The sequence below is a fragment of the Ranitomeya variabilis genome, chromosome 5 (assembly GCF_051348905.1).
Source record: "Ranitomeya variabilis isolate aRanVar5 chromosome 5, aRanVar5.hap1, whole genome shotgun sequence".
NCBI lineage: Eukaryota > Metazoa > Chordata > Amphibia > Anura > Dendrobatidae > Ranitomeya > Ranitomeya variabilis.
The window spans coordinates 658422432-658450113 of record NC_135236.1 but is presented as its reverse complement, the minus strand read 5'-3'; the positions used below and the strand labels follow the sequence as shown (position 1 = coordinate 658450113).

General features: G+C 47.4%; 1 protein-coding gene across 1 annotated transcript in view; it reads left to right on the top strand.

Annotated features, from left to right (window-relative positions):
• LOC143776769 (tetraspanin-11-like) overlaps positions 1-17389 on the top strand; it is a 72048-nt gene extending 54659 nt beyond the window's left edge. The window contains exon 8 of the mRNA XM_077266495.1: positions 14127-17389. Coding sequence (XP_077122610.1) covers positions 14127-14204 — 78 coding nt within the window. The 3' untranslated portion in view covers positions 14205-17389. The remainder of the gene's footprint in view (positions 1-14126) is intronic.
• The last annotated feature ends 10293 nt before the right edge of the window (positions 17390-27682 follow it).

The window sequence follows — 27682 nt, the reverse complement described above, 5'->3', positions numbered from 1 at the left end:
GCCTGAAAGCACTACCAAGGACCACCTGACGTTGGTGGAACTCGGATACCCAGAGGGAGGCACCTAAGCCAAAGGCTCTGCCCAGAACCAGCTGACGGTACTGGAACCAGGATGGGGAGCAGAAGGTACAAGAGCAAGTGTCTGCGTGGCTTTTGCAGGACACGATGCCGGCTGCACAGCAGGGGAACAGCTGGCGGTGCTGAACCCCACTGACACATTGGCTGGTGTTTTTCTCTGTGCAGCTAGCAGTACCGGGCCCCAACTGGCGGTGTTAGAGCCCGGGGTCAGCAGGAGGAGGAGAGGGAGCAGAGTGTAGGCCGAAGCCTGCACTGGCGGCAGCTTTGGGTCTGTTGTGCCTGCGTGGCAGTTGCAGGACACGTTGCCGGCTGCACAGCAGGGGAACAGCTGGCGGTGCTGAACCCCACTGACACATTGGCTGGTGTTTGGCTCTGTGCAGCTAGCAGTACCGGGCCCCAACTGGCGGTGTTGGAGCCCGGGCTCTGCAGGGGGAGCAGAGTGTAGGCCGAAGCCTACTTGAACCAATTTCAAAGGTAACCTTTAACCCCCCCTCAGGGGTTACAAAGTAGAAGAGCCACAGCTTATGCAGCAGTAGTGCTGCACAAGTCAAAGGTTGCTCTTTTAATTTTGCTCCTTGCACACGCTGAATGAAACACGTATAACATTTAGCCCTTTATACAGTCAAACTGTGTTGGAGGCGCGAGTTCCCTTTGTAATGAGACGCAGCACAGATGTCAAGAATCCCACCTTGGTGCTGGGTGCAGCCTCCTGAGCGTTGTTATTTGCTGTACAGGAGTCTGCGCTGTCGTGTTATCCCCCGGCCTAGCGCTGTTAGCGCTGCCCATCTTCTGACCTCATTTAATGTCGGCCGGTGCGGTTCGCGATGACCATTAATTCCAGCCCTGCAGTGTCTTAACATTGTTAAAACACTGCGGGGCTGGGATTCATGGCCTGGCGCAGCACATATGTTCGCCTCTCGCACTCGGGTCCTTACACCCGCTTCAGACTGTGCGGCGTCAGCTGATCCCTTATCGCATGCCGCAGCCATGAAGCCGCACAGTCTGAAGAAGGCGGAACGAGATGAGGGACAGGCGAAGTGATGCACCGCTCATGCCCATCAATCACACCCTCGCAGTCCCAAGAAATAAGACACCGAGGGGCGTTGTGTGGGTCAGAGCGGCCGCAGAGGAGCAGGCAGCCAAACAATGATGCCAGAAGACGGGCAGCGCTACCAAGGGGGTTGCAGCGTGTCATTACAAAGGAAAGTCACACCACCGGGACGGTTAAATGGTCACACAGAGGACACATTTTAGACGTGTTTTCAGTTCCACATGTGCGAGGAGAATACGTTTATGAGCCACCTTGCACACATGCAGCATTACCGCTGTACAAGGTGGCCTTAAAAACGTACAAACGCCTGGGGGAGGGGGGACAGGTTCCCTTCAATTTCAGTTCTTGTGTCTGCGTGGCTTTTGCAGGACACGATGCCGGCTGCACAGCAGGGGAACAGCTGGCGGTGCTGAACCCCACTGACACATTGGCTGGTGTTTTTCTCTGTGCAGCTAGCAGTACCGGGCCCCAGCTGGCGGTGTTAGAGCCCGGGGTCAGCAGGAGGAGGAGAGGGAGCAGAGTGTAGGCCGAAGCCTGCACTGGCGGCAGCTTTGGGTCTGTTGTGCCTGCGTGGCAGTTGCAGGACACGTTGCCGGCTGCACAGCAGGGGAACAGCTGGCGGTGCTGAACCCCACTGACACATTGGCTGGTGTTTTTCTCTGTGCAGCTAGCAGTACCGGGCCCCAACTGGCGGTGTTAGAGCCCAGGGTCAGCAGGAGGAGGAGAGGGAGCAGAGTGTAGGCCGAAGCCTGCACTGGAGCAAGTTAAAAAAGGGAAACTTTAACCCCCCCCCAGGCGTTTGTAGCTGAAAGAGCCATCGTGTACAGCACTAATGCTGGAAAAGGTAAACTTAGCTCTTTTAATTATGGTCCTTGCACATGCTGAACCTAACACTTATAAAAAGTGTCCCCTCCTACCGTGATACCGTCCGCTAGGTGGAACTTTCCTTTGTGATGTGACGCAGCACAGCCGTCATTCTTACCCCCTTGGCGCCGTGCGCCGCCTCCTCAGCGTTGTTTGAATCAGTCCCGGAGCCTGCGCTGTTAGGTTAGCCCTTGGCCATGCACACATTTTGCGCTGCCCGTCTTCTGACATCATTTGGTGTCAGGCTGGCTGCGCCTGTGCGGCCGCGCTGGCCGAGAGCCCGCCTCGTACTGTCTTCTGATTTAATCCCACTGGGGGCCTGAGATCCATGGACATGCGCAGTGCATATCTGAACCTCCACCTCTCACTCATCTCCCTACGGCTTCTTCTGACTGTGCGGTGTCACGGCCGTGGCATGCTATTAGGGATCAGCTGACAGCGCACAGTCTGAAGAAGGCGTAGGGAGATGAGTGAGAGGTGGAGGTTCAGATATGCACTGCGCATGTCCATGGATCTCAGGCCCCCAGTGGGATTAAATCAGAAGACAGTACGAGGCGGGCTCTCGGCCAGCGCGGCCGCACAGGCGCAGCCAGCCTGACACCAAATGATGTCAGAAGACGGGCAGCGCAAAATGTGTGCATGGCCAAGGGCTAACCTAACAGCGCAGGCTCCGGGACTGATTCAAACAACGCTGAGGAGGCGGCGCACGGCGCCAAGGGGGTAAGAATGACGGCTGTGCTGCGTCACATCACAAAGGAAAGTTCCACCAACCGTACGGTATCACGGTAGGAGGGGACACTTTTCATAAGTGTTAGGATCAGCATGTGCAAGGAGCACCACGAAAAGAGGCACTTTTTCCCTTTGCATCATTACTGCTGCACAAGGTGGCTCCTTCAGTAACAAACGCCTGGGGGGGGGGGGGGCAGGTTCCCTTAAATTTAACTTGTTGTGCCTGCGTGGCGGTCGCAGTACACGTTGCCGGCTGCACAGCAGGGGAACAGCTGGCGGTGCTGAACCCCACTAACACATTGGCGAGGTGTTTGGCTCTGTGCGGACAGCACTTCTGGACGGCAACTAGCGGTGTTGGAGCCCAGGGACAGGTGGAGGAGGAGGAGGTGGAGGAGGTAGGAGGGATTGCCACACACACAGCTGGGGAACAGCTGACGTTACTGAACCCCAATAACAGAGGAGGGACTGTTGGGACTGTGCGTACAGCACTACCAGGCAACAACTAGCGGTGTTGGAGCCCAGGGACAGGTGGAGGAGGAGGAGGTGGAGGAGGTAGGAGGGATTGCCACACACACAGCAGGGGAACAGCTGACGTTACTGAACCCCAATAACAGAGGAGGGACTGTTGGGACTGTGCGTACAGCACTACCAGGCAACAACTAGCGGTGTTGGAGCCCAGGGACAGGTGGAGGAGGAGGTGGAGGAGGAGATAGGAGGGATTGCCACACACACAGCAGGGGAACAGCTGACGTTACTGAACCCCAATAACAGAGGAGGGACTGTCGGGACTGTGCGTACAGCACTACCAGGCAACAACTAGCGGTGTTGGAGCCCAGGGACAGGTGGAGGAGGAGGAGGTGGAGGAGGTAGGAGGGATTGCCACACACACAGCAGGGGAACAGCTGACGTTACTGAACCCCAATAACAGAGGAGGGACTGTTGGGACTGTGCGTACAGCACTACCAGGCAACAACTAGCGGTGTTGGAGCCCAGGGACAGGTGGAGGAGGAGGAGGTGGAGGAGGTAGGAGGGATTGCCACACACACAGCAGGGGAACAGCTGATGTTACTGAACCCCAATAACAGAGGAGGGACTGTTGGGACTGTGCGTACAGCACTACCAGGCAACAACTAGCGGTGTTGGAGCCCAGGGACAGGTGGAGGAGAAGGTGGAGGAGGAGATAGGAGGGATTGCCACACACACAGCAGGGGAACAGCTGACGTTACTGAACCCCAATAACAGAGGAGGGACTGTCGGGACTGTGCGTACAGCACTACCAGGCAACAACTAGCGGTGTTGGAGCCCAGGGACAGGTGGAGGAGGAGGAGGTGGAGGAGGTAGGAGGGATTGCCACACACACAGCAGGGGAACAGCTGACGTTACTGAACCCCAATAACAGAGGAGGGACTGTCGGGACTGCGCATACAGCACTACCAGGCAACAACTAGCGGTGTTGGAGCCCAGGGACAGGTGGAGGAGGAGGAGGTGGAGGAGGTAGGAGGGATTGCCACACACACAGCAGGGGAACAGCTGACGTTACTGAACCCCAATAACAGAGGAGGGACTGTCGGGACTGTGCGTACAGCACTACCAGGCAACAACTAGCGGTGTTGGAGCCCAGGGACAGGTGGAGGAGGAGGAGGTGGAGGAGGTAGGAGGGATTGCCACACACACAGCAGGGGAACAGCTGACGTTACTGAACCCCAATAACAGAGGAGGGACTGTTGGGACTGTGCGTACAGCACTACCAGGCAACAACTAGCGGTGTTGGAGCCCAGGGACAGGTGGAGGAGGAGGTGGAGGAGGAGATAGGAGGGATTGCCACACACACAGCAGGGGAACAGCTGACGTTACTGAACCCCAATAACAGAGGAGGGACTGTCGGGACTGTGCGTACAGCACTACCAGGCAACAACTAGCGGTGTTGGAGCCCAGGGACAGGTGGAGGAGGAGGAGGTGGAGGAGGTAGGAGGGATTGCCACACACACAGCAGGGGAACAGCTGACGTTACTGAACCCCAATAACAGAGGAGGGACTGTTGGGACTGCGCGTACAGCACTACCAGGCAACAACTAGCGGTGTTGGAGCCCAGGGACAGGTGGAGGAGGAGGAGGTGGAGGAGGTAGGAGGGATTGCCACACACACAGCAGGGGAACAGCTGACGTTACTGAACCCCAATAACAGAGGAGGGACTGTCGGGACTGTGCGTACAGCACTACCAGGCAACAACTAGCGGTGTTGGAGCCCAGGGACAGGTGGAGGAGGAGGAGGTGGAGGAGGTAGGAGGGATTGCCACACACACAGCAGGGGAACAGCTGACATTACTGAACCCCAATAACAGAGGAGGGACTGTTGGGACTGTGCGTACAGCACTACCAGGCAACAACTAGCGGTGTTGGAGCCCAGGGACAGGTGGAGGAGGAGGTGGAGGAGGTAGGAGGGATTGCCACACACACAGCAGGGGAACAGCTGACGTTACTGAACCCCAATAACAGAGGAGGGACTGTTGGGACTGTGCGTACAGCACTACCAGGCAACAACTAGCGGTGTTGGAGCCCAGGGACAGGTGGAGGAGGAGGAGGTGGAGGAGGTAGGAGGGATTGCCACACACACAGCAGGGGAACAGCTGACGTTACTGAACCCCAATAACAGAGGAGGGACTGTCGGGACTGTGCGTACAGCACTACCAGGCAACAACTAGCGGTGTTGGAGCCCAGGGACAGGTGGAGGAGGAGGAGGTGGAGGAGGTAGGAGGGATTGCCACACACACAGCAGGGGAACAGCTGACGTTACTGAACCCCAATAACAGAGGAGGGACTGTCGGGACTGCGCGTACAGCACTACCAGGCAACAACTAGCGGTGTTGGAGCCCAGGGACAGGTGGAGGAGGAGGTGGAGGAGATAGGAGGGATTGCCACACACACAGCAGGGGAACAGCTGACGTTACTGAACCCCAATAACAGAGGAGGGACTGTTGGGACTGTGCGTACAGCACTACCAGGCAACAACTAGCGGTGTTGGAGCCCAGGGACAGGTGGAGGAGGAGGAGGTGGAGGAGGTAGGAGGGATTGCCACACACACAGCAGGGGAACAGCTGACGTTACTGAACCCCAATAACAGAGGAGGGACTGTCGGGACTGCGCGTACAGCACTACCAGGCAACAACTAGCGGTGTTGGAGCCCAGGGACAGGTGGAGGAGGAGGTGGAGGAGATAGGAGGGATTGCCACACACACAGCAGGGGAACAGCTGACGTTACTGAACCCCAATAACAGAGGAGGGACTGTTGGGACTGTGCGGACAGCACTTCTGGACGGCAACTAGCGGTGTTGGAGCCCAGGGACAGGTGGAAAAGCAGAGGAACACAATGTAGGCCGAAGCCTGAGAAAGTCGAAAGGGAACCTTTAACCCCCCCCAAGGCGTTTGTAGCTGAAAGAGCCAGCTTGTGCAGCACAAAAGATGCAAAAGGAAAAGGTGGCTCTTTTCATCATGCTCCTTGCAAACACAGAACTAAACACTTATAAAATGTGTCCCCTGAAACCGTGAAACCGTCCCGGAGGTGGGACTTTCCTTCGTAATATGACGCAGCACAGCCGTCATTCCTCCCCCCCGGGCACCGCGCCCCGGCTCCTCAGCGTAGTTTGATTCCGTCCCGGAGCCTGCGCTGTTATGTTATCCCTTGGCCAGGCACACTTAGCGCTGCCCATCTTCTGACATCATTTGGTGTCAGGCTGGCTGCGCCTGTGCGGCCGCGCTGGCCGAGAGCCCGCCTCGCAGTGTCTTCTGATTTTATCCCACTGGGGGCCTGGGATCCATGGCCATGCGCAGTGCATATCCTCGCCTCTCACTCCCCTCCCTACGGCTTCTTAAGACTGTGCGGTGTCACGGCCGTGGCATGCTATTAGGGACCAGCTGACACCGAACAGTCTGAAGAAGCCATAGGGAGATGAGTGAGAGGTGGAGGTTCAGATATGCACTGCGCATGTCCATGGATCCCAGGCCCCCAGTGGGATTAAATCAGAAGACACTGCGAGGCGGGCTCTCGGCCAGCGCGGCCGCACAGGAGCAGCCATCCTGACACCAAATGATGCCAGAAGACGGGCAGCGCTAAGTGTGCCTGGCCACGGGATAACATAACAGCACAGGCTCCGGGACAGAATCAAACAACACTGAGGAGGCGGCGCACGCGCCAAGGGGGTAGGAATGACGGCTGTGCTGCGTCACATTACAAAGGAAAGTCCCACCTCTGGGATGGTTTTACGGTATCAGTGGACACACTTTAAAAGTGTTAAGTTCTGCGTGCGCAAGGAGCTAAACAAAAATAGCTACCTTTTCCTTGTGCAGCATTAGTGCTGCACAAGGTGGCTCTTTCAGTAACAAACGCCTGGGGGTGGGGGTGGGACAGGTTCCCTGAAATTTCAGTTGTTGTGTCAGTGTGGCGGTCGCAGGACACATTGCCGGCTACACAGCTGGGGATCAGCTGACGTTACTGACACCCAAAAACACTGGGTCGTATGTTTTGACTGTGCAGACGGCACTTCTGAGCCTCAACTGGCGGTGTTGGAGCCCAGGAATTTAAGTTCAGGTGGTAGAAAGATGAACACAACAGGAGACCTGGATACTGTAGACAGTCACCTAATTATTTAATCAGGAAGAGGAGTGGCAAATTCCTGCGAGATCCAGGCCTTGTTCATTTTCAGGAAAGTAAGCCGGTCAACGTTATCGGAGGATAGTCGCATGCGACGGTCAGTTAGTACACCACCTGCAGCACTAAAGACACGTTCCGATAATACACTGGCCGCAGGGCAAGACAGCACCTCCAATGCATACTGGCTTAGCTCTGGCCATGTATCCAGCTTTGAGACCCAAAACTTGAAAGGGGAAGAGCCGTCTGGGAGTACAGCAAGAGGGCAAGACATGTAGTCTGTCACCATCTGACGGAACCGTTGCCTCCTGCTGACTGGAGCCGTCTGTGATGGTGTAGACTTTTGTGGCGGGCACAGAAAACTGTGCCACAGTTCGGCCATACTGGTCTTGCCTTGGGCAGAGGCACTGCTTCTGCTCCCTCTTTGTGCAGAGCCTCCACCACTGCCTGGACGCACTGAGCTGCTTTGGAATGCACTAGCAGCACTTCTCTCAGCTGGACTGGAGAAGATGATGGAATTCACCAGTGTGTCTTGGTACTCCCGCATTTTTCGCTCCCGGTTCAACGGTGTGATGAGGCTTTCTACGTTGTCCCGGTAGCGAGGATCGAGGAGGGTGAACACCCAATAATCAGACATGTTGAGAATGTGGGCGATGCGGCGGTCGTTTCTCAGGCACTGCAGCATGTAATCCACCATGTGCTGCAGACTGCCAACTGCCCAAGAAACGCTGTCCCCTGCTGGAGGCGTGATATCTGCCCGCTCGTCATCACCCCACCCTCGCTGTACACACTGAGTACTGGACAATTCGGTAACTCCCTCCTCTGGACGGATGTCTTCCTCCTCCATTGACTCCTCCTCATCCTCCTCACAAACTGTCCCCTGCCTACGCGTTTGTGAGGAACCACGTGGCGCTGACTGTCCAGAAGATGATGGAAATGCTGAATCCTCATCCTCCACCTCTTCCACAACATCATCCCTTAGCGCTTGCAGTGATTTTTCAAGCAGGCAGATAAGGGGGACAGTCATGCTGACTAGTGCATCATCTGCACTCGCCATCCGCGTGGAATAATCGAAGGGACGCAAAACCTGGCAGACGTCCTTCATAGTGGCCCACTCTGTGGTTGTGAAGTCTGTACGGCGCTGACTGCGACTTTTTTGCGCCTGAAGCAGCTGGTACTCCATTACAGCTTGCTGCTGCTCACACAACCGCTCCAACATATGTAACGTGGAATTCCACCTGGTAGGTAGGTCACATATGATGCGATGTTCCGGCAGGCGGTGTCGGCGCTGCAGAGCCGCAATGCGCGCTTTTGCCGTGCTGGAACGCCGCAAGTGAGCACACTCTAGGCGGACCTTGTGCAGCAGTGCATCAAGATCCGGATAGTCCCTCAGAAAACTCTGCACGACCAAATTGAGCACATGTGCCAGACATGGGATGTGAGTGAGGTTGCCGCGGCCCAGAGCTGCCACCAGATTTCGGCCATTATCACACACTACCATGCCTGGCTGGAGATTCGCTGGCACAAACCACACATCGCTCTCCTGCTTGATGGCATTCCAGAGCTCCTGCGCTGTGTGGCTTCGATTCCCCAAAGAAATTAATTTCAAGATGGCCTGTTGACGTTTGGCCACGGCTGTGCTCATGTCGGTCGTAACAGGTACACGTTCATCACGGGTCCATGTGGAGGTGGACTGTGACGGCTCCTGCAGCGATGATTCTGAGGAACTGGTGTAGGAGGAGGAGTCAATGCGTACAGAATGGATTCCTGCAATCCTTGGAGTGGGCAGGACACGTCCTGCGCCACTCGCACGGTCTGTACCCGGCTCAACGACATTAACCCAATGGGCAGTGAGGGAAAGGTATCGCCCCTGTCCATGGTGACTGGTCCACGCATCGGTGGTGAGGTGGACCTTGCTACTGACGGCGTTCAGTAGCGCGTGTTTTATGTGTCCCTCCACATGCTTGTGCAGGGCAGGGATGGCTTGCCTGCTGAAGTAAAAGCGGCTGGGCACATTGTACTGGGGGACTGCCAATGACATCAAGTCACGGAAGCTGTCAGTCTCCACCAGCCTGAATGACAGCATTTCCAGTGACAGAAGTTTGGCAATGCCTGCAGTCAGAGCCTGTGCTCGTGGGTGGTTTGACGAGAAAGGCCGCCTTTTCTCCCATGCCTGTACTACCGATGGCTGTAGACTGGGCTGGGAGTGTGTGGATGACTGGGAAAGTGGTGCTGCGGGTGGAATTACAGCGGGTCTCTGGACAACAGGGCCAGAGGTTCTTCCATGGCGATCCTGGGAGGAAGCCGAACCAGCTGCGTGTGAGCTGGAGGAAGAGGCAACACGAGCTGAAGAGGTGGTAGCTGCCGCTGTTGGTTGGCCTAGCTCTTCAGTGTGTTTTTCTAACTCCGCCGGGTGCCTGGTGCGCACATGTTTCCACATGTTGGAGGTATTGAGGCTGCTGACATTTCGACCTCTTTTGACTTTCTGATGACACACCTTGCATTTGACATAGCAAATGTCAGCTGCAACTGTGTCAAAAAAGGACCAGGCACTGCAAGTCTTGGGAGCGCCCTTTTTGGCTTTTGGAAGAGACATGCTCCTAACGGCTGCCAAAGCGGAGGCTGCAGGATCCGCAGTCTTCCCCCTCCCTCTCCCTCTTTGGGCCGTACGGGGAATCTCTTCCTCAGAGCTGCTCCCACCACCTTCCTGTCCCTCACGCCAAGATGGGTCAAGGACCTCATCATCTACACTACCCTCTGCCCCCAACTGCTCCTCCTGGGTAGTCTCAGCAGCAGAGCACGCACCAGTAAGTGGCACCTGAGTGTCATCATCAGCTGATGCGGCCTGCGATGTGGTGACCGGAGCCACTGGCCCACCCGCCTCTTCAGAGGAAGAGAGAAAAAGCTGTTGGGCATCACTGCACACTGCCTCTTCTTCCATTTCTCCAATGCTGCTTGGCTGGCCCCCTGTTTCCAAGCCAAGAGATTCAGAGAACAGAAGTAGAGACGGCTCCTGTCCTGGGCTCTCTGTCTGCCTGGGCAATTTGGCAGGTGGTGAAGAGACAGATGGCTGCTCTCCAGTGCTCTGTGTCTGAGAGGATGTGGCACTAATTGAAGTTGATGCATTAGCTGCCATCCATCCGACAACGGCTTCAATTTGTTCTTCACGCAGCAGCGGTGTACGGCGCTCTGACACAAAGCTGCGCATGAATGACTGTTGCCTGGTGAAAGTGGGTGCTGATGAGTCACCGGTGCCCGCAGCAGGCACAGAATCCCCACGTCCCCTCCCTGCTCCGCGCCCACGCCCACGTGCCTTACTCACTGCCTTCTTCATCTTGGTTGACTGATAAAGATAAGCAGAAAAGTACTAACTGCTTTGTGTGCTTATTCCTGAGCAACTCCTCCTAACAGGTATAAGAAACACTAATTTTCTAAAGTGTGGACTAGACTTTAATATCAGCTAATGTGGCCTACACAAATGTAAAGTGGTGTAACTGGTGTGTTTGGTGAACTTTATTAGTTATTTATTTTTTTGGGGCTGAACTGACAACGGATAGAGCTGCAGTCACACGGAGACCGTGCAGACAGACGTAAACGGCGCTGCAAGGCCCAAAAACCCTCCTCTACGTTATCCTATGTAGTGTTTTTCCACAAATTAGCTGGAGACGGGTGGAAAGACACTAATAGGAATTTTTTGAAAAAATGTGCAGCAGCCTGCACTACTTAAAACAAAATGAAAATTGATTTGGCGGTATGACGCAGTGAACAACCCTGAGCTGGAGACAACCAGGCTATGGCTGCTCACAGACTACAGGGCGAGCTGCAGTCACACGGAGACCGTGCAGACAGCCGTAAACGGCGCTGCAAGGCCCAAAAACCCTCCTCTACGTTATCCTATGTAGTGTTTTTCCACAAATTAGCTGGAGACGGGTGGAAAGACACTAATAGGAATTTTTGGAAAAAATGTGCAGCAGCCTGCACTACTTAAAACAAAATGAAAATTGATTTGGCGGTATGACGCAGTGAACAACCCTGAGCTGGAGACAACCAGGCTATGGCTGCTCACAGACTACAGGGCGAGCTGCAGTCACACGGAGACCGTGCAGACAGCCGTAAACGGCGCTGCAAGGCCCAAAAACCCTCCTCTACGTTATCCTATGTAGTGTTTTTCCACAAATTAGCTGGAGATGGGTGGAAAGACACTAATAGGATTTTTTTGAATAAATTAGCAGCAGACTACACTACTTGAAAAAAAAAAAAAAAAAAGAACAGTATGAGGCAATGAACCACCCTCCCTGAACTGAATACAACCAGCTATGGATGGCCTATGTGGCTGCACTCAGACTAGAGAGTGGGCTGCACTCACACACACACACACAGACCTTGCAGATCGCTGTGAAAACAGCGCTACAAGGCAAAAGCAAGGTGAATAGTAGGTGAACACAGCGGTTGCTAAATTAGCCTTTGGAAAGCACAAAGAAGCAAATCGCTATCTCTAAACTGTCCCTCAGTCAGCAAACAGCGTCCTGTCACTAACTGAATTCACAGCAGAGTGATCGCAAAATGGCGCCAGCGACTTTTAAACTGCATCATGACATCATTTCAGCAGCCAATCACAGCCTTGCCAGTAGTTTCATGCCCTCCATGCTAAACAGGATGTGCCCACACTTGGAATCATTCTCATTGGCTGAATTTCTGCATTTTGAATCTTGGAACTTCCGATTCCGGTATCCGATACGCGGCAAGTATCGGAATCCCGGTATCGGAATTCCGATACCGCAAGTATCGGCCGATACTTGCGGTATCGGAATGATCAACACTAGTTATCAGTCATTGTACAGGAGGAGGAGGTGAGCTGTGACATCACCTATTGTAAATGGTGGATCCTGTGTTATCTACTGTATATAGAGGTGTTATCAGTCATTGTACAGGAGGAGGAGGTGAGCTGTGAGATCACCTATTGTGAATGGTGGATCCTGTGTTATCTACTGTATATAGAGGTGTTATCAGTCATTGTACAGGAGGGGGAGGAGGTGAGCTGTGTCGTCATCTATTGTGAATGGTGGATCCTGTGTTATCTACTGTATATAGAGGTGTTATCAGTCATTGTACAGGAGGAGGAGGTGAGCTGTGACATCACCTATTGTAAATGGTGGATCCTGTGTTATCTACTGTATATAGAGGTGTTATCAGTCATTGTACAGGAGGAGGAGGTGAGCTGTGACATCACCTATTGTGAATGGTGGATCCTGTGTTATCTACTGTATATAAAGGTGTTATCAGTCATTGTACAGGAGGAGGAGGTGAGCTGTGATATCACCTATTGTGAATGGTGGATCATATAATATCTATGCTATATAAAGGTGTCTAGAGACCTTTCAGGCTACGTGCACACGTTGCGTAAATTCCAACGGATTTTTCCAGACTGATTTTGGTAAATACGCAGGTAAACCCCACTGTGGATTACCTGCGGAATTACCGTGGATTTACCGTGATTTTTTTGTAGTTTTTGTGTGGATTCCACCTGCGGTTTTACACCTGCGGATTCCTATTATGGAGCAGGTGTAAACCGCTGCGGAATCCGCACAAAGTATTGACATGCTGCGGAATAAACAATGCTACGTTTCTGCGCGTTTTTTTCCGCAGCATGTGCACTGTGGATTTTTCCATAGGTTTACATTGTACTGTAAACTCAAGGAAAACTGCTGCGAATCCGCAGCGAAATCTGCAACGTGTGAACATACCCTCATTATAATCATTCTTGTGTTGATAATTAGACTGATAAAAACTCTTCTGCCCAGGACAGAGAGGATGAGTCTAGTATGCGGCAGAGCGATCAGTGTGAACAATTGCAAGAGTTTGATTTTATTTAATAGATATATAGTGATACAGAAAACACATTCTAATTTCCTTTTAGCCTGATTACCCAATAGCTCATTTTCTGATTACACTTTCCCTTTAAACTTAGATTTTATTCCGTCTCTGCTTCCAATTCTCAGCGCTGGCATCATAAACTGTCTCATGTCATGAAAATATTAGGCAAATTGTACTGTAACAGAGGGGATCCCCCTCCTGTCTTTGCTTGACCCCTCTTATACGGACGTGTCCCTTGTTCTCAGCGCTTCCCTACTGAATCTAAATCAGAAGTGATAATAATTTATCAAATGTCAAATAAAATTGAGATTTTACATTTAAGGTCATTTAGAGGATGACAATGTCTCCATCTGCTGGACAAACTGTAATACTGCAACATCCTTGTTACAGAGCCTTTCCTTGTATAATAAGGAATTGAGTGTAAATTTGGCCATTCTGCAGTTCCTTGCGCAGTGGGCAGCCAGGGCGCCACTCAGCTGGAAAAAAAAAACACTTTTAAAGGGGAAGCAGCAATAAATCATAACCGCAGTCCTTTCATTCTCAGGAACAGTGAGAATTAGCTTGATTGGGGTAGCGCATTCTACAGAACTGGTGCAGCACGAGACAAGACTTGTAGTAGCTGGTCAGAAAGATATACCTGGCTGCTACATTGGAGAGGGACCATTTAGTGACCGATCAGAAGTGAATTACAGTAATCAAGAATACCCCATGGCTAGAAATACCCCTTTAAGGTTTTGCCCACCTTACCCCTTTAAGAAAACCACAGCTAAAACATAGTGACTTAATTAATCCTCTTGGTTGTTCATTTTCTTGTGTTTTATGTATAGACTTTGAAATTTTTTCTACAAAGCAGTGATGGACTCTTTCTATTCTCTTATGTTTGGCAGCTGGCCGGAGTGACGCTGAGCGCCTGCTTCCTGCATATCCTCTACAAGGAAGAAAAGGAGGCCTACAATGCCATGTAACCAACCAATATCCCAGCTCTACCCATCAGTTTTTAGACTTAAGGCAAATCTATCACCAGATTTCACAATACAAAAACTGTATACGTTATTGCATAGATGTTAGACCTGATGATACTGGTCGACTTACTTTGAAAATTCATATTAAAATGGCTCTATGATCGTGATATTAAGATGAGCATTTTGATGAGTCCAGGTAGAATACTCTAAAGCCAAAGAGCATTCAACCTCTTCCAACCCAGCCTGTCTGACAGCTGCACCTTGTACTGAGCAGTGTGAGAGCTCAGCAGGGAGGAGGGACACTGAGGCTCTGCAGATCAGGCCAGGTGAGCGGAGATTGAGCTACACTTTAATCAAGGAATATTCTGATGTAGATTTTGGATGTCAGGTGTCAGAGATCTATTTAGTAATGCTTGCAGTTTGTGTTGTCAAACCGGGTGACAGGTCCGCAGATAACTTGGTTCCTGGAAGCACAAAAATGGCTTCTCACAGCTGACAGTTTGTTACTTTAGCATCACACAATTCTTTCTGTGATTATTATATAAGGGGCACAAATAATTTTCCTGTCTAGGTAGCTAGTTGCAGTATATTATTCCATATATAATAACACATAATGCACACTGTGGTGTCACAGCACAAGGGTAATGCTCCTAGAGATATTACAGGACACAAATCATGCACACAGTGATGCCACAATAGTGAACTCACATGCACAGTGATGTCACAGTACAGGGATAATGCACACAGTGATGTCACAGTACAGGGATAATGCACACAAGAACGTTACAGTATAGGGATAATGCACACAGTGATGTCACAGTACAGGGATAATGCACACAAGAACGTCACAGTATAGGGATAATACACACAGTAATGTCACAGTATAGGGATAATGCACACAAGAATGTCACAGTACAGGGATAATGCACACAGTGATGTCACAGTATAGGGATAATGCACACAAGAATGTCACAGTACATGGATAATGCACATAGTGATGTCACAGTACAGGGATAATGCACACAGGGATGTTACAGTACAGGAATGATGCACACAGTGATGTCACCGAACGAGGATAATGCACACAGTGATGTCACAGCGCAGGGACAATAAACACACAGATGTCACAGTACAGGGGTAGGGTAATGCATACAGGGATGTCACAGTACAGGGATATGCAACAAAGTGATGTCACAGTATAGGTATAGTGCACAGTGAAGTTTGATAATGATGGCACATTACAGGGTTAAGGAACACAGTGCATGAATATGGCACACTGTGATGTCACAGTACATACACACACCCATTATATTCAATGATGATACATACATGGCAGGTTTTTCACAGGGACCGTATGTCCATGTGAAAAACCCACAGATGTCCATTTTTTGCCAGCGCTACGGTCAAAATGCATGCGGCACACGTGCACAATGATGACACACGGATGATATCCGTGTGTCAGTGTGACACATTCTGGCGCATGGGAAAAGCCGTACAGTTCACTCTGATCTCAAGCGTCGGGTGCTGTAGGCAGCTCCCATCTTTGTCCCCTGCTCTCTTTTGTGATCAGTAAGAGAAGGCTACACTGATGACAGTTGTAATCAGCGGCCGGTGTGTGTCTAGTGTGCATTAAATCAATTTTTTTTAAAACTGCGTGGACGTCTGCATATTTTTTATTACCAGCAGAGGGAAAACTGACCGCTGAGGGCTGATATTAATAATCTGGGAAAGGGGCCAATAGCGCTAAATGTTCCCAGGCTATTAACAACAGCTCACCTCTGTTTGCTTAGCCTTTACTGGTTAGTTTACAGTAGACCCCATAAAATAAATGACCTTTGTTCCCCCTAAAAATGTTAACCAGCAAAGGCTAAACAGACAACTTCAGGCCTTTAGGCTGATATTAGTAGCCATGGATATTGTTCCCCCCTCCCAGACTAAAAACATCAGCCTTCGTCAGCCCCCAGAAATGGCGCATGCATAAGATGTGCCAAATCTGGCACTTAGTCTCGCCTCCTTGCCTTGGTGCAGTGGCAAATGGAGTAATAGGGTTGGGGTTGATGTCAGCTTTTTTTATGGCCGTTGACATCAAGCCCAGTGGTTAGTAATGGAGAGGCATCTATAAGACGCCCACATTTCTAACCCTATAGTCATAGTCTTCATCTGGATGCCTTGCTGAGCGGTGCCATGATGCGACCGCTCAGCCTGGCATGCAGGACACACTGAGCTGAGCATCAGATCGCAGCTTCAGTGACCGGCGGTGATGTCATTGAGGTTACCGCAAGTCACTGAAGCTGCGGCTCCCACGGGCAGCTCATTGTGATGTCACAGTACAGAAATTATTTTAAAAAGGGGGTTACCATGGTTGAACTAAAATGGGGCCACGTTCAATTATCCTAATCCCCTTCCATTATCTATAGTCATCACTAACGCCCATCTTTACAAGCGGAAAGTGACCCCATAGACTCTAGTACACACATTCTAATCCCACGTGCCCATCGCCGAGGCTGATTAGCTCACATATCTTTTTCTAGACAGGATACATTGCAGCAAACACTCAGCTGTGAGAAATATATAGGCTTCTGTTCGATGACAGCAACCAGGGAAAAAAAATTATAAGAACTGAGAGCAAAATAGAAAGTTGGATAACTAGTCAGTGCACAATGATCAAGCTTTAATTTAATGATTAAATTAATTAAGAGGATGGCTTAAAGGGATTTAGCTAATTTAGGAATACTGACCACATCAAAGCTGAACGTGCAAAGAAACAAAGAGCCTCTAAAAGAAAAATGATGCAAAATATGTAATGAAACCCAATTGCAAAAATGATATTTAGCCCCAAATACATTTATTTAGAAAAATTGTGGACAAACACTTTAAGATCCCTTTTAAATATGGAGATCATCAATATAAAAAGATGATCGGTGCTTGGTTGAAGGCCCCTAATATATGGACCCATGCGAATTGTATATGTATGATCAATAACTAAGCCAATCGTTTGGTCCTCCGTTGAAAAACCCTACTGATTGGTACGGTATTTGGGTTCCCTGCTTAGACAGTGGCCTCTCACCAATGTGAAGGATACAATTAATGATGGTTCTCTTTAAGCCTGAAGAAGGAATTACTCCTGAAACGTTGCTGCAAACTATGCTACAAGTGATGTGTCACAGTGCTGTCATGTGAATAAAATATATTACGAAGTTCGCCTGCAGTGTGAAATGCCGCCTCTTTCTTCTTGAGTTTCCTCTTATTGTTACATCACTTCTGATTCCTATTAGGTATCATAGGGGTATAATCAGGAGGACAGTGGTCACAGAGGTCACTGCCATGACCCGGCTTGTAAGGGTGAGGGGCCCACCGATGCCAGCACAAACTTCAACTGGATGTGCGTCGAGGACGTACATTCAGTTGAAGTGCATTGCGGAGCAGAGACCCGTCGGGTCCGTGCACGGTAATACACACTGCCAGTCAATCAGAGGCCGGTGTACACGTGACCGGGGATGCATGGCAATGACATCATGTGCTCCTATCACTGTGCGGCGGAAGATGTAGAGAAGGTGAGAATTATTTATTTTTTTCTATGCATTAAAGAGCAGCGGCAGAACTGGGGATATACAGTATAAACAAGGATGAGGGATATATATATACCAGGATGGGGCCCAGGAAAAGGGACATATATACCAGGATGAGGGATATATATACCAGGATGGGGCCCAGGATACCGGACATAAATGCAAGGATGGGAGATATATACCAGGATGTGGGACTTATATGCCAGGATGGAGAGTATATATATATATATATATATATATATATATATATATATATATATATATATATATATATATATATATACCAGGATGAGGGACATGGGGGACATATATGTAAACCCATAAATTGCCCATAAATTGTAGTCTAAACCCAGGAGCAGACATGAGTGTCCAATATTGTAGGTTGATAGTCCAAGAGAAGGCATGTACAGTAGAGTAGGACCCATCAGAGGGAGGTCACCTTGCTGTGGTTGATAGGCACACATGAATTGGCCAATTTATGCTCTAAGAACCTTCATTTTAATTCAGTTTAAAAAAAAATTGAAATTTTTTTTTTGAGTAGTAAAACCTAGATTATGTTTTTAATGTTTTTCTGTGTTTTCACATGGCCTAATCTTATACATAGTGCTGCTGTGCTTTCTTTTCTCTCTCTCTCTCTATATATATACTGTACATGTGCCAAGATTTCACGAGTTGGCTCCTTTGTAAATCATTTTTACATGTATACAGTCAATTATTTAGATGCTTTTTTGAGACACAAGCACGAAAAAGGTTTTGACTTACAAAAGACCACTTCACTTGCAGAAGTAGCTAACTCTCTCTTTTCTTCTCTATCCTGCCCAGACCATCCTGATGACTTCTTCCAACCAAGACTTCATGGTGCCCCTAAAAAAACAAGAGTGCCCTATAGTTAGTAATAAACAGTAATAGTGCTCCCCCTTTATGCTGTACATACTAATAGGTTACCCTTTTAGGCTCCACACAGTAACATTAGTAACATTATTAGTTCCCTCCTTTTAGGCTCTGCTTGCTAATAGTTAACCTTTTTGTCTCAAGACAGTATGGGGGTACTAAACAGTGAATGTGTATTTTCAGGCCCTACACCAATAAAGCTACACTGCTAATGAATTCTTTGTTGAATCATTCGTTCAAAGAGTCTGACTATCAACATGGCAGATCAAAGGTCCCCATTACGGTGCCTATGGGTCAGTGCTTGTTTCCCCTCCATGCTCTTTCTGTAGTCCTTGGATCAATTCGCCAACCACTTCTTAGCTAATAATGCAGTTGTATTGGAGTTATACGTAGAGTCCCCAGTAGCAAAGGATCCCAATCTACCACCTAAATAGAGCCCCATTGTAGCCACATGGTCTGGCTGTATGTAAGCACTAAGCTGAGCAGGATGAAACAACAGAAAGACACATGAATCAAACGGCAGAAAGGAAGCAGCTGTATTTTTACCAAAATGCTGCCTCCTAGAGTCTGGGAAAGGTACTGCCATAGGTTAAATATTTACAAAATCCATTACCAAATGTTGTGTTAAGGAGGTGTCCATTAAAAAAAGGAGTCAATCATTAAAGCGTATCTGTTAATAGAATCAATCCTCCTAAGCTGTCTATATTGGCATGTAGGTCATAGAAAGTTGAATAAAATGATACTTTGATCTGATGTATTATTCTAGAGAAATCCTTAATATGTAAATGAGCTGTGAAGATCTATGGGCGGGGCATGGATCTCCCTTAGAATCTGCCTCCAGAGCTTTTTTTAAAAAATAAAAGGTTTTGTTACCAGTGTGAGACATGTAGATAAGGAGAGGAAACTGTCATTCAATACATGTCTCACACTGATGAGAGCCTTCACTGAGCCAGGGATCTTCTCCTTACTTGGAGGACCAGACATGTCACATGACCTGAGCATCTGTGAAGTGCCGGAAGGCGGTAGCCGTGGTCGTGCTGGTGGAGCTGCTCCATGTTGCACTGGCACTTTACAGGAAAATTGTGCCCCAGTCCCAGTGTGCTGTCTAATGTAGGGTGCGTTACACTCATTTGTAGGCCACAGGCCTCTGCTGTCTTCAGTTCTCCATATTCAGGAGCCGCCGCACACAGATCAGGGGACACCCAGTTCGTTACAACACATAAAATTTACTGGACAGTTCAAGTACATCAGACTGTAAAACACAGTATCGGGCACAACACCCTCCATTTATTGTTTCCTCAACCCCTTCATGACCTTGGGATTTTCCGTTTTTCCGTGTTCGCTTTTCGCTCCGCTCCTTCCCAGAGCCATAACTTTTTTATTCTTCTGTCAATATGGCCATGTGAGGGCTTATTGTTTGCGGGACGAGATGTACTTTTGAACAACATCATTGGTTTTACCATGACGTGTACTAGTAAATGGGAAAAAAATTCCAAATGCGGGGAAATTGCAAAAGAAGTGCAATCCCATGCGTGTTTTTTGTTTGGGTTTTTCGCTAGGCTCACTAAATGCTAAAACTAGCCTGCCATTGTGATTCTCCAGGTCATTACGAGTTCATAGACACCTAACATGTCTAGGTTATTTTTTATCTAAGTGGTGAAAAAAAATTCCAAACTTTGCTAAAAAACAAAAAAAAACAAAATTGCGTCATTTTCCGATACTCGTAGCGTCTCCATTTTTTGTGATCTGGGGTCGGGTGAGGGCTTATTTTTTGCATGCTGAGCTGACGTTTTTAGTGATACCATTTTGGTGCAGATATAATCTTTTGATCGCCCGTTATTGCATTTTAATGCAATGTCGCAGTGACCAAAAAACGTAATTTTGGTGTTTCAAATTTTTTTCTCGCTACACCATGTGATCAGGTTAATGCTTTTTTTAAGCACCTGTATTGAGCCTTAGGCTGAGGACGTGCAGGAATGTCCGCAGGGAATTTCGCAATGCCCTATACCTCCCAGAACAATATGTACTCATTTTGCTATCAGCCCACTGCATTTTGAACTTGACCTTGTCACTGTCAATAATGAACATGCTAACTCTATTCAGGAAGAACAGTTCTGTCCCTATCACTAAGCTCTCCAACTGTGGGCTAGTTCCAACACTTCACTATATCTGTCCCTGCAGCCTGTTGCTGGGCAGATCTCCATTACAAACACTGCATCTTATAACATGCACTCAGTATATCACACTTACAATGCCTCTATGTTTCCCTAATGTCCCTATCTTATGTCCTAAATCCTAATCTATGTCTTACCCTATTCTGCACTGTACACTTCTCACATTATATATGTCTTTAAAGCGCTGCAGAGTATGTTAGCGTTATATAACAAATAAAGATTATTATTATTATCCTTTACATTTCCTACACATTACCAAATCACCATACATAACAATTCACATGACTACCTAATACATTTCAAAACCGCGGGGCCTAGTTTACACTTCACATGACGCCATTGGTGTCTTCAGGGGCAGGAAGGCGACAGGCCAGTCCACATCCTTACACATTACACACACAACCCATTGATGCAAATGGACAACATGTAATACTTGATCTCTCCAGAGGTGGCACTGCAGATTAATTGAGCAGCTGCTGATAGGATCCCAAATAACTGATCACTGTGATCATCTTATCACTGGAGAAAGTTTCTTAAAAAAAATAATTGATCAACTTGGGATATATTTTTCTCCAAAAGGAGCAAAGTTTCATAAGAATCTCCATTTACTAACTTTGTTTTTTTTGTTTTGATTTTTAAATACCATATAAAACTAAAGCTAAAACAGCCTCCATCGCAGATTTTACAGCGACGATAACACAAGATATTTTTCCATCTCTTTGGATTATAAGTCAATGGGGTCTGTCGGAAATCAGATTTGCCGTGGGATTGTGGCATTGCCAATATAGAGCCTAAAAAATATAGTTAGCAAATTTGTGGGATTTTTGTTTTAAGAGAGACTAAGGTGTATAGTTTCTCCTTTTAAAGAACCTTGTGTAAGGAGACTTATGGGCCATGCAAAGCTCATTTGAAAATATAAATATGCAAATCTTAAGTTACAAGGCTCGTTTAAGGGTCAACATTAAATTTTAGGATTACTACTTCCAATAGGTAACACTAGAGTTCCCATTATTGAAGCTAATTGCATATTATGATTTTTTTTTTAAAGATTTTTTTTCCTCGAAGTTGCTATGCACAATTACTCCACCAGGAGTCCTCATTGTCCTAGTTGGTGGAATTATCTAACAGATCATAGAAGAAAAAGTTCTGAAATTTAGGAAATTGAGACAGGGTGACATTGCGGGGAGTAGAGGAACGCACGCCACCTTCCTTGTCCTTATTTACGCCTTGTGCCCGGGTCTCTCCTGGACACGTAGGGTCTTGTGTTATGGAACTTCTGACATTTTTTCTGCTTATTAGGAAAACTCCAGTCTAATAAATGAGCAAAGTGCCTTCAATGTGCCAAAGAGACGAGCAGCGGCGTAAAAGAAACATGAAATTAATTGTTATGTATGAGGTAGAACTGGGTCATAGAGAAGCAACCAATTAAGCCGAAAACATAGAAAATACAGAATTTATTATCTACGGTCACAATATGGAAATGCGGCGGTGTAGACTCGATACCGCTCATCGCCGGGGCGCAGGGAAGAGGCACAATGTTTAATTGGACACAATTCATCCTCCTGTCGATATTACAAGGAATTTATTTAAAGTGAAACTCTGAATTCAATTATTCGGGATTTCAGTCCGCAGTCGTAAAATATAACACCTATGTACTATCTACATAATGATCGATAGGCTGTTTTTTTCAACTAATTTAGAAAACACTAAAAACCTGCTGTTGGTCCTGACATTTATAAAATGTGTCCCTGTTTGACATATGTGGCGTAGCCTAAATGTGTCACCATGTCCTATGTCCTGTAGCGTCTCTGGACTCCCATCGACCACATCTCTGACATCACCGACAATCCCTTCAGCCTTTCCCTCCTTTTCTTGTTTCATTCCCTAATAAAGCAGAGTAAACTGCCTAATCCCTTTTCTCAGGGCCGTATTTGCCACTAGGCACTCGAGGGCACGTGCCTAGGGCAGGACGATGCGGGGGGCGGCACCTGAGCATGAGCAAGTTTTTTTTTGTTAAGTCCTGGGTCACCTCCCGACCGACCGCCCCCCGGCCGCCCACCCGCCTCCCACCCACCCTCCTTGAAGACGTCATACTCACCCTGCTCCAGCGATGCCTGGTCTCAGCACCTGCAGCTTGTCCTGAGTGAGCGGTCACGTGGTACCGCTCATTAAGGTCATGAATATGGGCATATTCATGACCTTAATGAGCGGTACCACATGACCGCTCACTCAGGAAGAAGGTGCTGCGCCGGGAGTTGGGACAGAGCTAGAGGGGTGTTCGGTGCGGCCGCGCGGTGTGGGAAAGAAATATGAGTATGAGGGACAGGGGGACAGGGGATGGGGGGATGAAGGAGGGTGGGGAGCCGAGCCATGCAAGATGGGAGCGGGAGCAGCAGCGGGAGCGGGGGGGTTGAGAGATGAGCCATGCATACAGGAGGGGGAAAATATGAGCCATCCATACAGGAGGGGGAGGAATATGAGCCATGCATACAGGAGGGGGGGATATGAGCCATGCATACAGGAGGGGGGATATGAGCCATGCATACAGGAGGGGGGATATGAGCCATGCATACAGGAGGGGGGAATATGAGCCATGCATATGGGATGGGAGGGAGATGAGCCATGCATACAAGATGGGAGGGGGGCATTATACAGTATTGAGTATCATGTGGGGTCATTAAACACTATGGAGCATCATGTGTGGCCATTATACAGTATTGAGCATCATGTGGGGTCATTATACAGTATGGAGCATTATCTGTGGCCATTATACAATATGGAGCATCATGTGTGGCCATTATACAGTATGAAGCATCATGTGTGGCCATTATGCAGTATAGAGCATCATGTGTGGCAATTATACAGTATGGAGCATCATGTGTGGCAATTATACAGTATGGAGCATCATGTGTGGCCATTATACAGTATGGAGCATCATGTCTGGCCATTATACAGTATAGAGCATCATGTGTGGCCATTATACAGTATTGAGCATGATGTGGGGTCATTATACAGTATGGAGAACTGTGTGCGGCCATTATACAGTATTGAGCATCATGTGTGGCCATTATACAGTATGGAGCATCATGTGTGGCCATTATACAGTATGGAGCATCATGTAGGGCCATTATACAGTATGGAGAACTGTGTGCGGCCATTATACAGTATGGAGCATCATGTGTGGCCATTATTCAGTATTGAGCATCATGTGTGGCCATTGTACAGTATTGAGCATCATGTAGGGCCATTGTACAGTATGGAGCATCATGTGTGGCCATTATACAGTATGGAGCATCATGTGTGGCCATTATACAGTATTGAGCATCATGTGTGGCCATTATACAGTATGGAGCATCATGTGTGGCCATTATACAGTATGGAGCATCATGTAGGGCCATTATACAGTATGGAGCATCATGTGTGGCCATTATACAGTATTGAGCATCATGTGCGGCCATTATACAGTATGGAGCATCATGTTTGGCCATTATACGGTATGGAGCACTGTGTGGCCATATTGTTTTGGTTATAATTATTATATATGAAACAGTGTGATCAGCAGTGCTAAATGGGTGTGGTTGGGACGTGGATATGGGTGTGACTAGTTGTGAAATGGGTGTGATCAGAGGCGTGGCCTAAAATTTGCCGCGGCGCACTACGCACCGCAAACTTTATTCCTCTTTCCCTTCTTCAAAAGTTGGGAGGTATGATACCGCATTTGCCAGATCACGGCAAGTGCCGCAAATCCCATAGGGAATGAATGAGGCCGAACGCAGTGTTGCTGTAAGTGATCCGTTACGTGGCACATGCAGAAAAACTGCCGGATCTGCTGCAAATGGCAACTTTCACATCAGCGATTCTTGCCAAAGTCACTGCCGATAGTGTCATACTCACCAAAGGGGGAGGCAGCACTAAAAGTGCCTAGGGCAGCAGAAACTCTAAATACGGCCCTGCCTTTTCTATATATTTTTCCCAATTCCCTTTCCCTGTCTAGTTTTTGTGTGTTAAAATTTAAAATAGCTAATAAAGTTCTCTTGAGAAAGGAAGCTGCCAGCAGCGGATCTTGATGATTTGCCCAAGTGCATTCAGCGCGGTCAGAACCTTTCTCAGATTCTCATTAATAATCTTATTGCTAGCAACCAAGGCTGTAAGTTCCATAATGTCTGCACATGGCTCATACTCCAGACTGAATAAATCAAGATGTTTAGGAAATTTTGTATCCATTTCTTCATCATTTGCAAATCAATAACATCTATCCATCCTGTGATTTCCAGAATTCCACCAATTGTTCTGCTCAGTGTTGCTATTTTAATGTTGAGTATTGTAGATAGATAGAGAGATAAAGAGATGGATAGATAATAGATAGATGATAGATAGATAGATAGAGAGATAATAGATAGATGATAGATAGATAGATAGATATTAGATAGATAGATAATAGATAGATAGATAGATAGATAGATAGATAGATAGATAGATAGATAGATAATAGATAGATAAATAGATGATAGATAATAGATAGATAAATAGATAGATAATAGATAGGTAGATATGGGATAGATAGATAGATAGATAGATAGATAGATAGATAGATAATAGATAGATGATAGATAGATAGATAGATAGATAGATAGATAGATAGATAGATAATAGATAGATAGATAGATAGATAGATAGATAGATAGATAGATAGATAATAGATAGATAGATAGATAGATAGATAGAGAGAGAGAGATAGATAGATAGATAATAGATAGATAGATAGATAATAGAGAATAGATAGATAATAGATGGATAGTTAATAGATAGATAGATAATAGATAGATGATAGATAGATAATAGATAGATAGATAGATAATAGATAGATAATAGATAGATAGATAGATAGATAGATAGATAGATAGATAGATACAGTTAGGTCCATATATATTTGGACAGAGACAACATTTTTCTAATTTTGGTTATAGACATTACCACAATGAATTTTAAACAAAACAATTCAGATGCAGTTGAAGTTCAGACTTTCAGCTTTCATTTGAGGGTATCCACATTAAAATTGGATGAAGAGTTTAGGAGTTTCAGCTCCTTAACATGTACCACCCTGTTTTTAAAGGGACCAAAAGTAATTGGACAATTGACTCCAAGGCTATTTCATGGACAGGTGTGGGCTATCCCTTCATTATGTCATTCTCGACTAAGCAGATAAAAGGTCTGGAGTTGATTTGAGGTGTGGTGTTTGCATTTGGAAGGTTTTGCTGTGTAGTAAACATGCGGTCAAAGGAGCTCTCCATGCAAGTGAAACAAGCCATTCTTAAGCTGCGAAAACAGAAAAAACCCATCCGAGAAATTGCTACAATATTAGGAGTGGCAAAATCTACAGTTTGGTACATCCTGAGAAGGAAAGAAAGCACTGGTGAACTCATCAATGCAAAAAGACCTGGGCGCCCACAGAAGACAACAGTGGTGGATGATCGCAGAATAATCTCCATGGTGAAGAGAAACCTCTTCACAACAGCCAACCAAGTGACCAACACTCTCCAGGAGGTCGGCGTATCAATATCCAAATCTACCATAAAGAGAAGACTGCATGAAAGTAACTACAGAGGGTTCACTGCACGGTGCAGCCACTCATAAGTGTCAAGAAGAAAAAGGCTAGACTGGACTTTGCTAAAAAACATCTAAAAAAGCCAGCACAGTTCTGGAAGAACATTCTGTGGACAGATGAAACCAAGATCAACCTCTACCAGAATGATGGAAAGAGAAAAGTATGGCGAAGGTGTGGTACAGCTCATGATCCAAAGCATACCACATCATCTGTACAACACGGCGGAGGCAGTGTGATGGCTTGGGCATGCATGGCTGCCAGTGGCACTGGGTCACTAGTGTTTATTGATGATGTGACACAGGACAGAAGCAGCCGAATGAATTCTGAGGTATTCAGAGCCATACTGTGTGCTCAGATCCAGCCAAATGTAGCCAAACTGGTTGGTCGTTGTTTCATACTACAGATGGACAATGACCCAAAACATAAAGCCAAAGCAACCCAGGAGTTTATTAAAGCAAAGAAGTGGAATATTCTTGAATGGCCAAGTCAGTCACCTGATCTCAACCCAATTGAGCAGCATTTCACTTGTTAAAGACTAAACTTCAGACAGAAAGGCCACAAACAAACAGCAACTGAAAACCACCGCAGTGAAGGCCTGGCCGAGCATCAAAAAGGAGGAAACACAGCGTCTGGTGATGTCCATGAGTTCAAGACTTCAGGCAGTCATTGCCAACAGAGGGTTTTCAACCAAGTACTAGAAATGAACATTTTATTTAAAATTATTGAATCTGTCCAATTACTTTTGGTCCCTTTAAAAACAGGGTGGCACATGTTAAGGAGCTGAAACTCCTAAACCCTTCATCCAATTTTAATGTGGAAACCCTCAAATGAAAGCTGAAAGTCTGAACTTCAACTGCATCTGAATTGTTTTGTTTAAAATTCATTGTGGTAATGTCTATAACCAAAATTAGAAAAATGTTGTCTCTGTCCAAATATATTTGGACCTAACTGTAGATAGATAATAGAGAATAAATAGATAATATATAGATGATAGATGATAGATAGATAGATAGATAGATAATAGATAGATCATAAATAATAGATAGATAGATAATAGATAGATAGATACAGGGGCGTAACTACAACAGGTGCAGGGGTTGCAATTGTACCTGGGCCCTGGAGCCTAGGGGCCCTAAAAGTCCTTTTGTACTATTGCTATTAAAGATTTATAGTATTTGGGGGCCCTGTTGGAGCTTTCACGTCAGGGCCCATGAGTTTCACGTTACGCCACTGGATAGATAA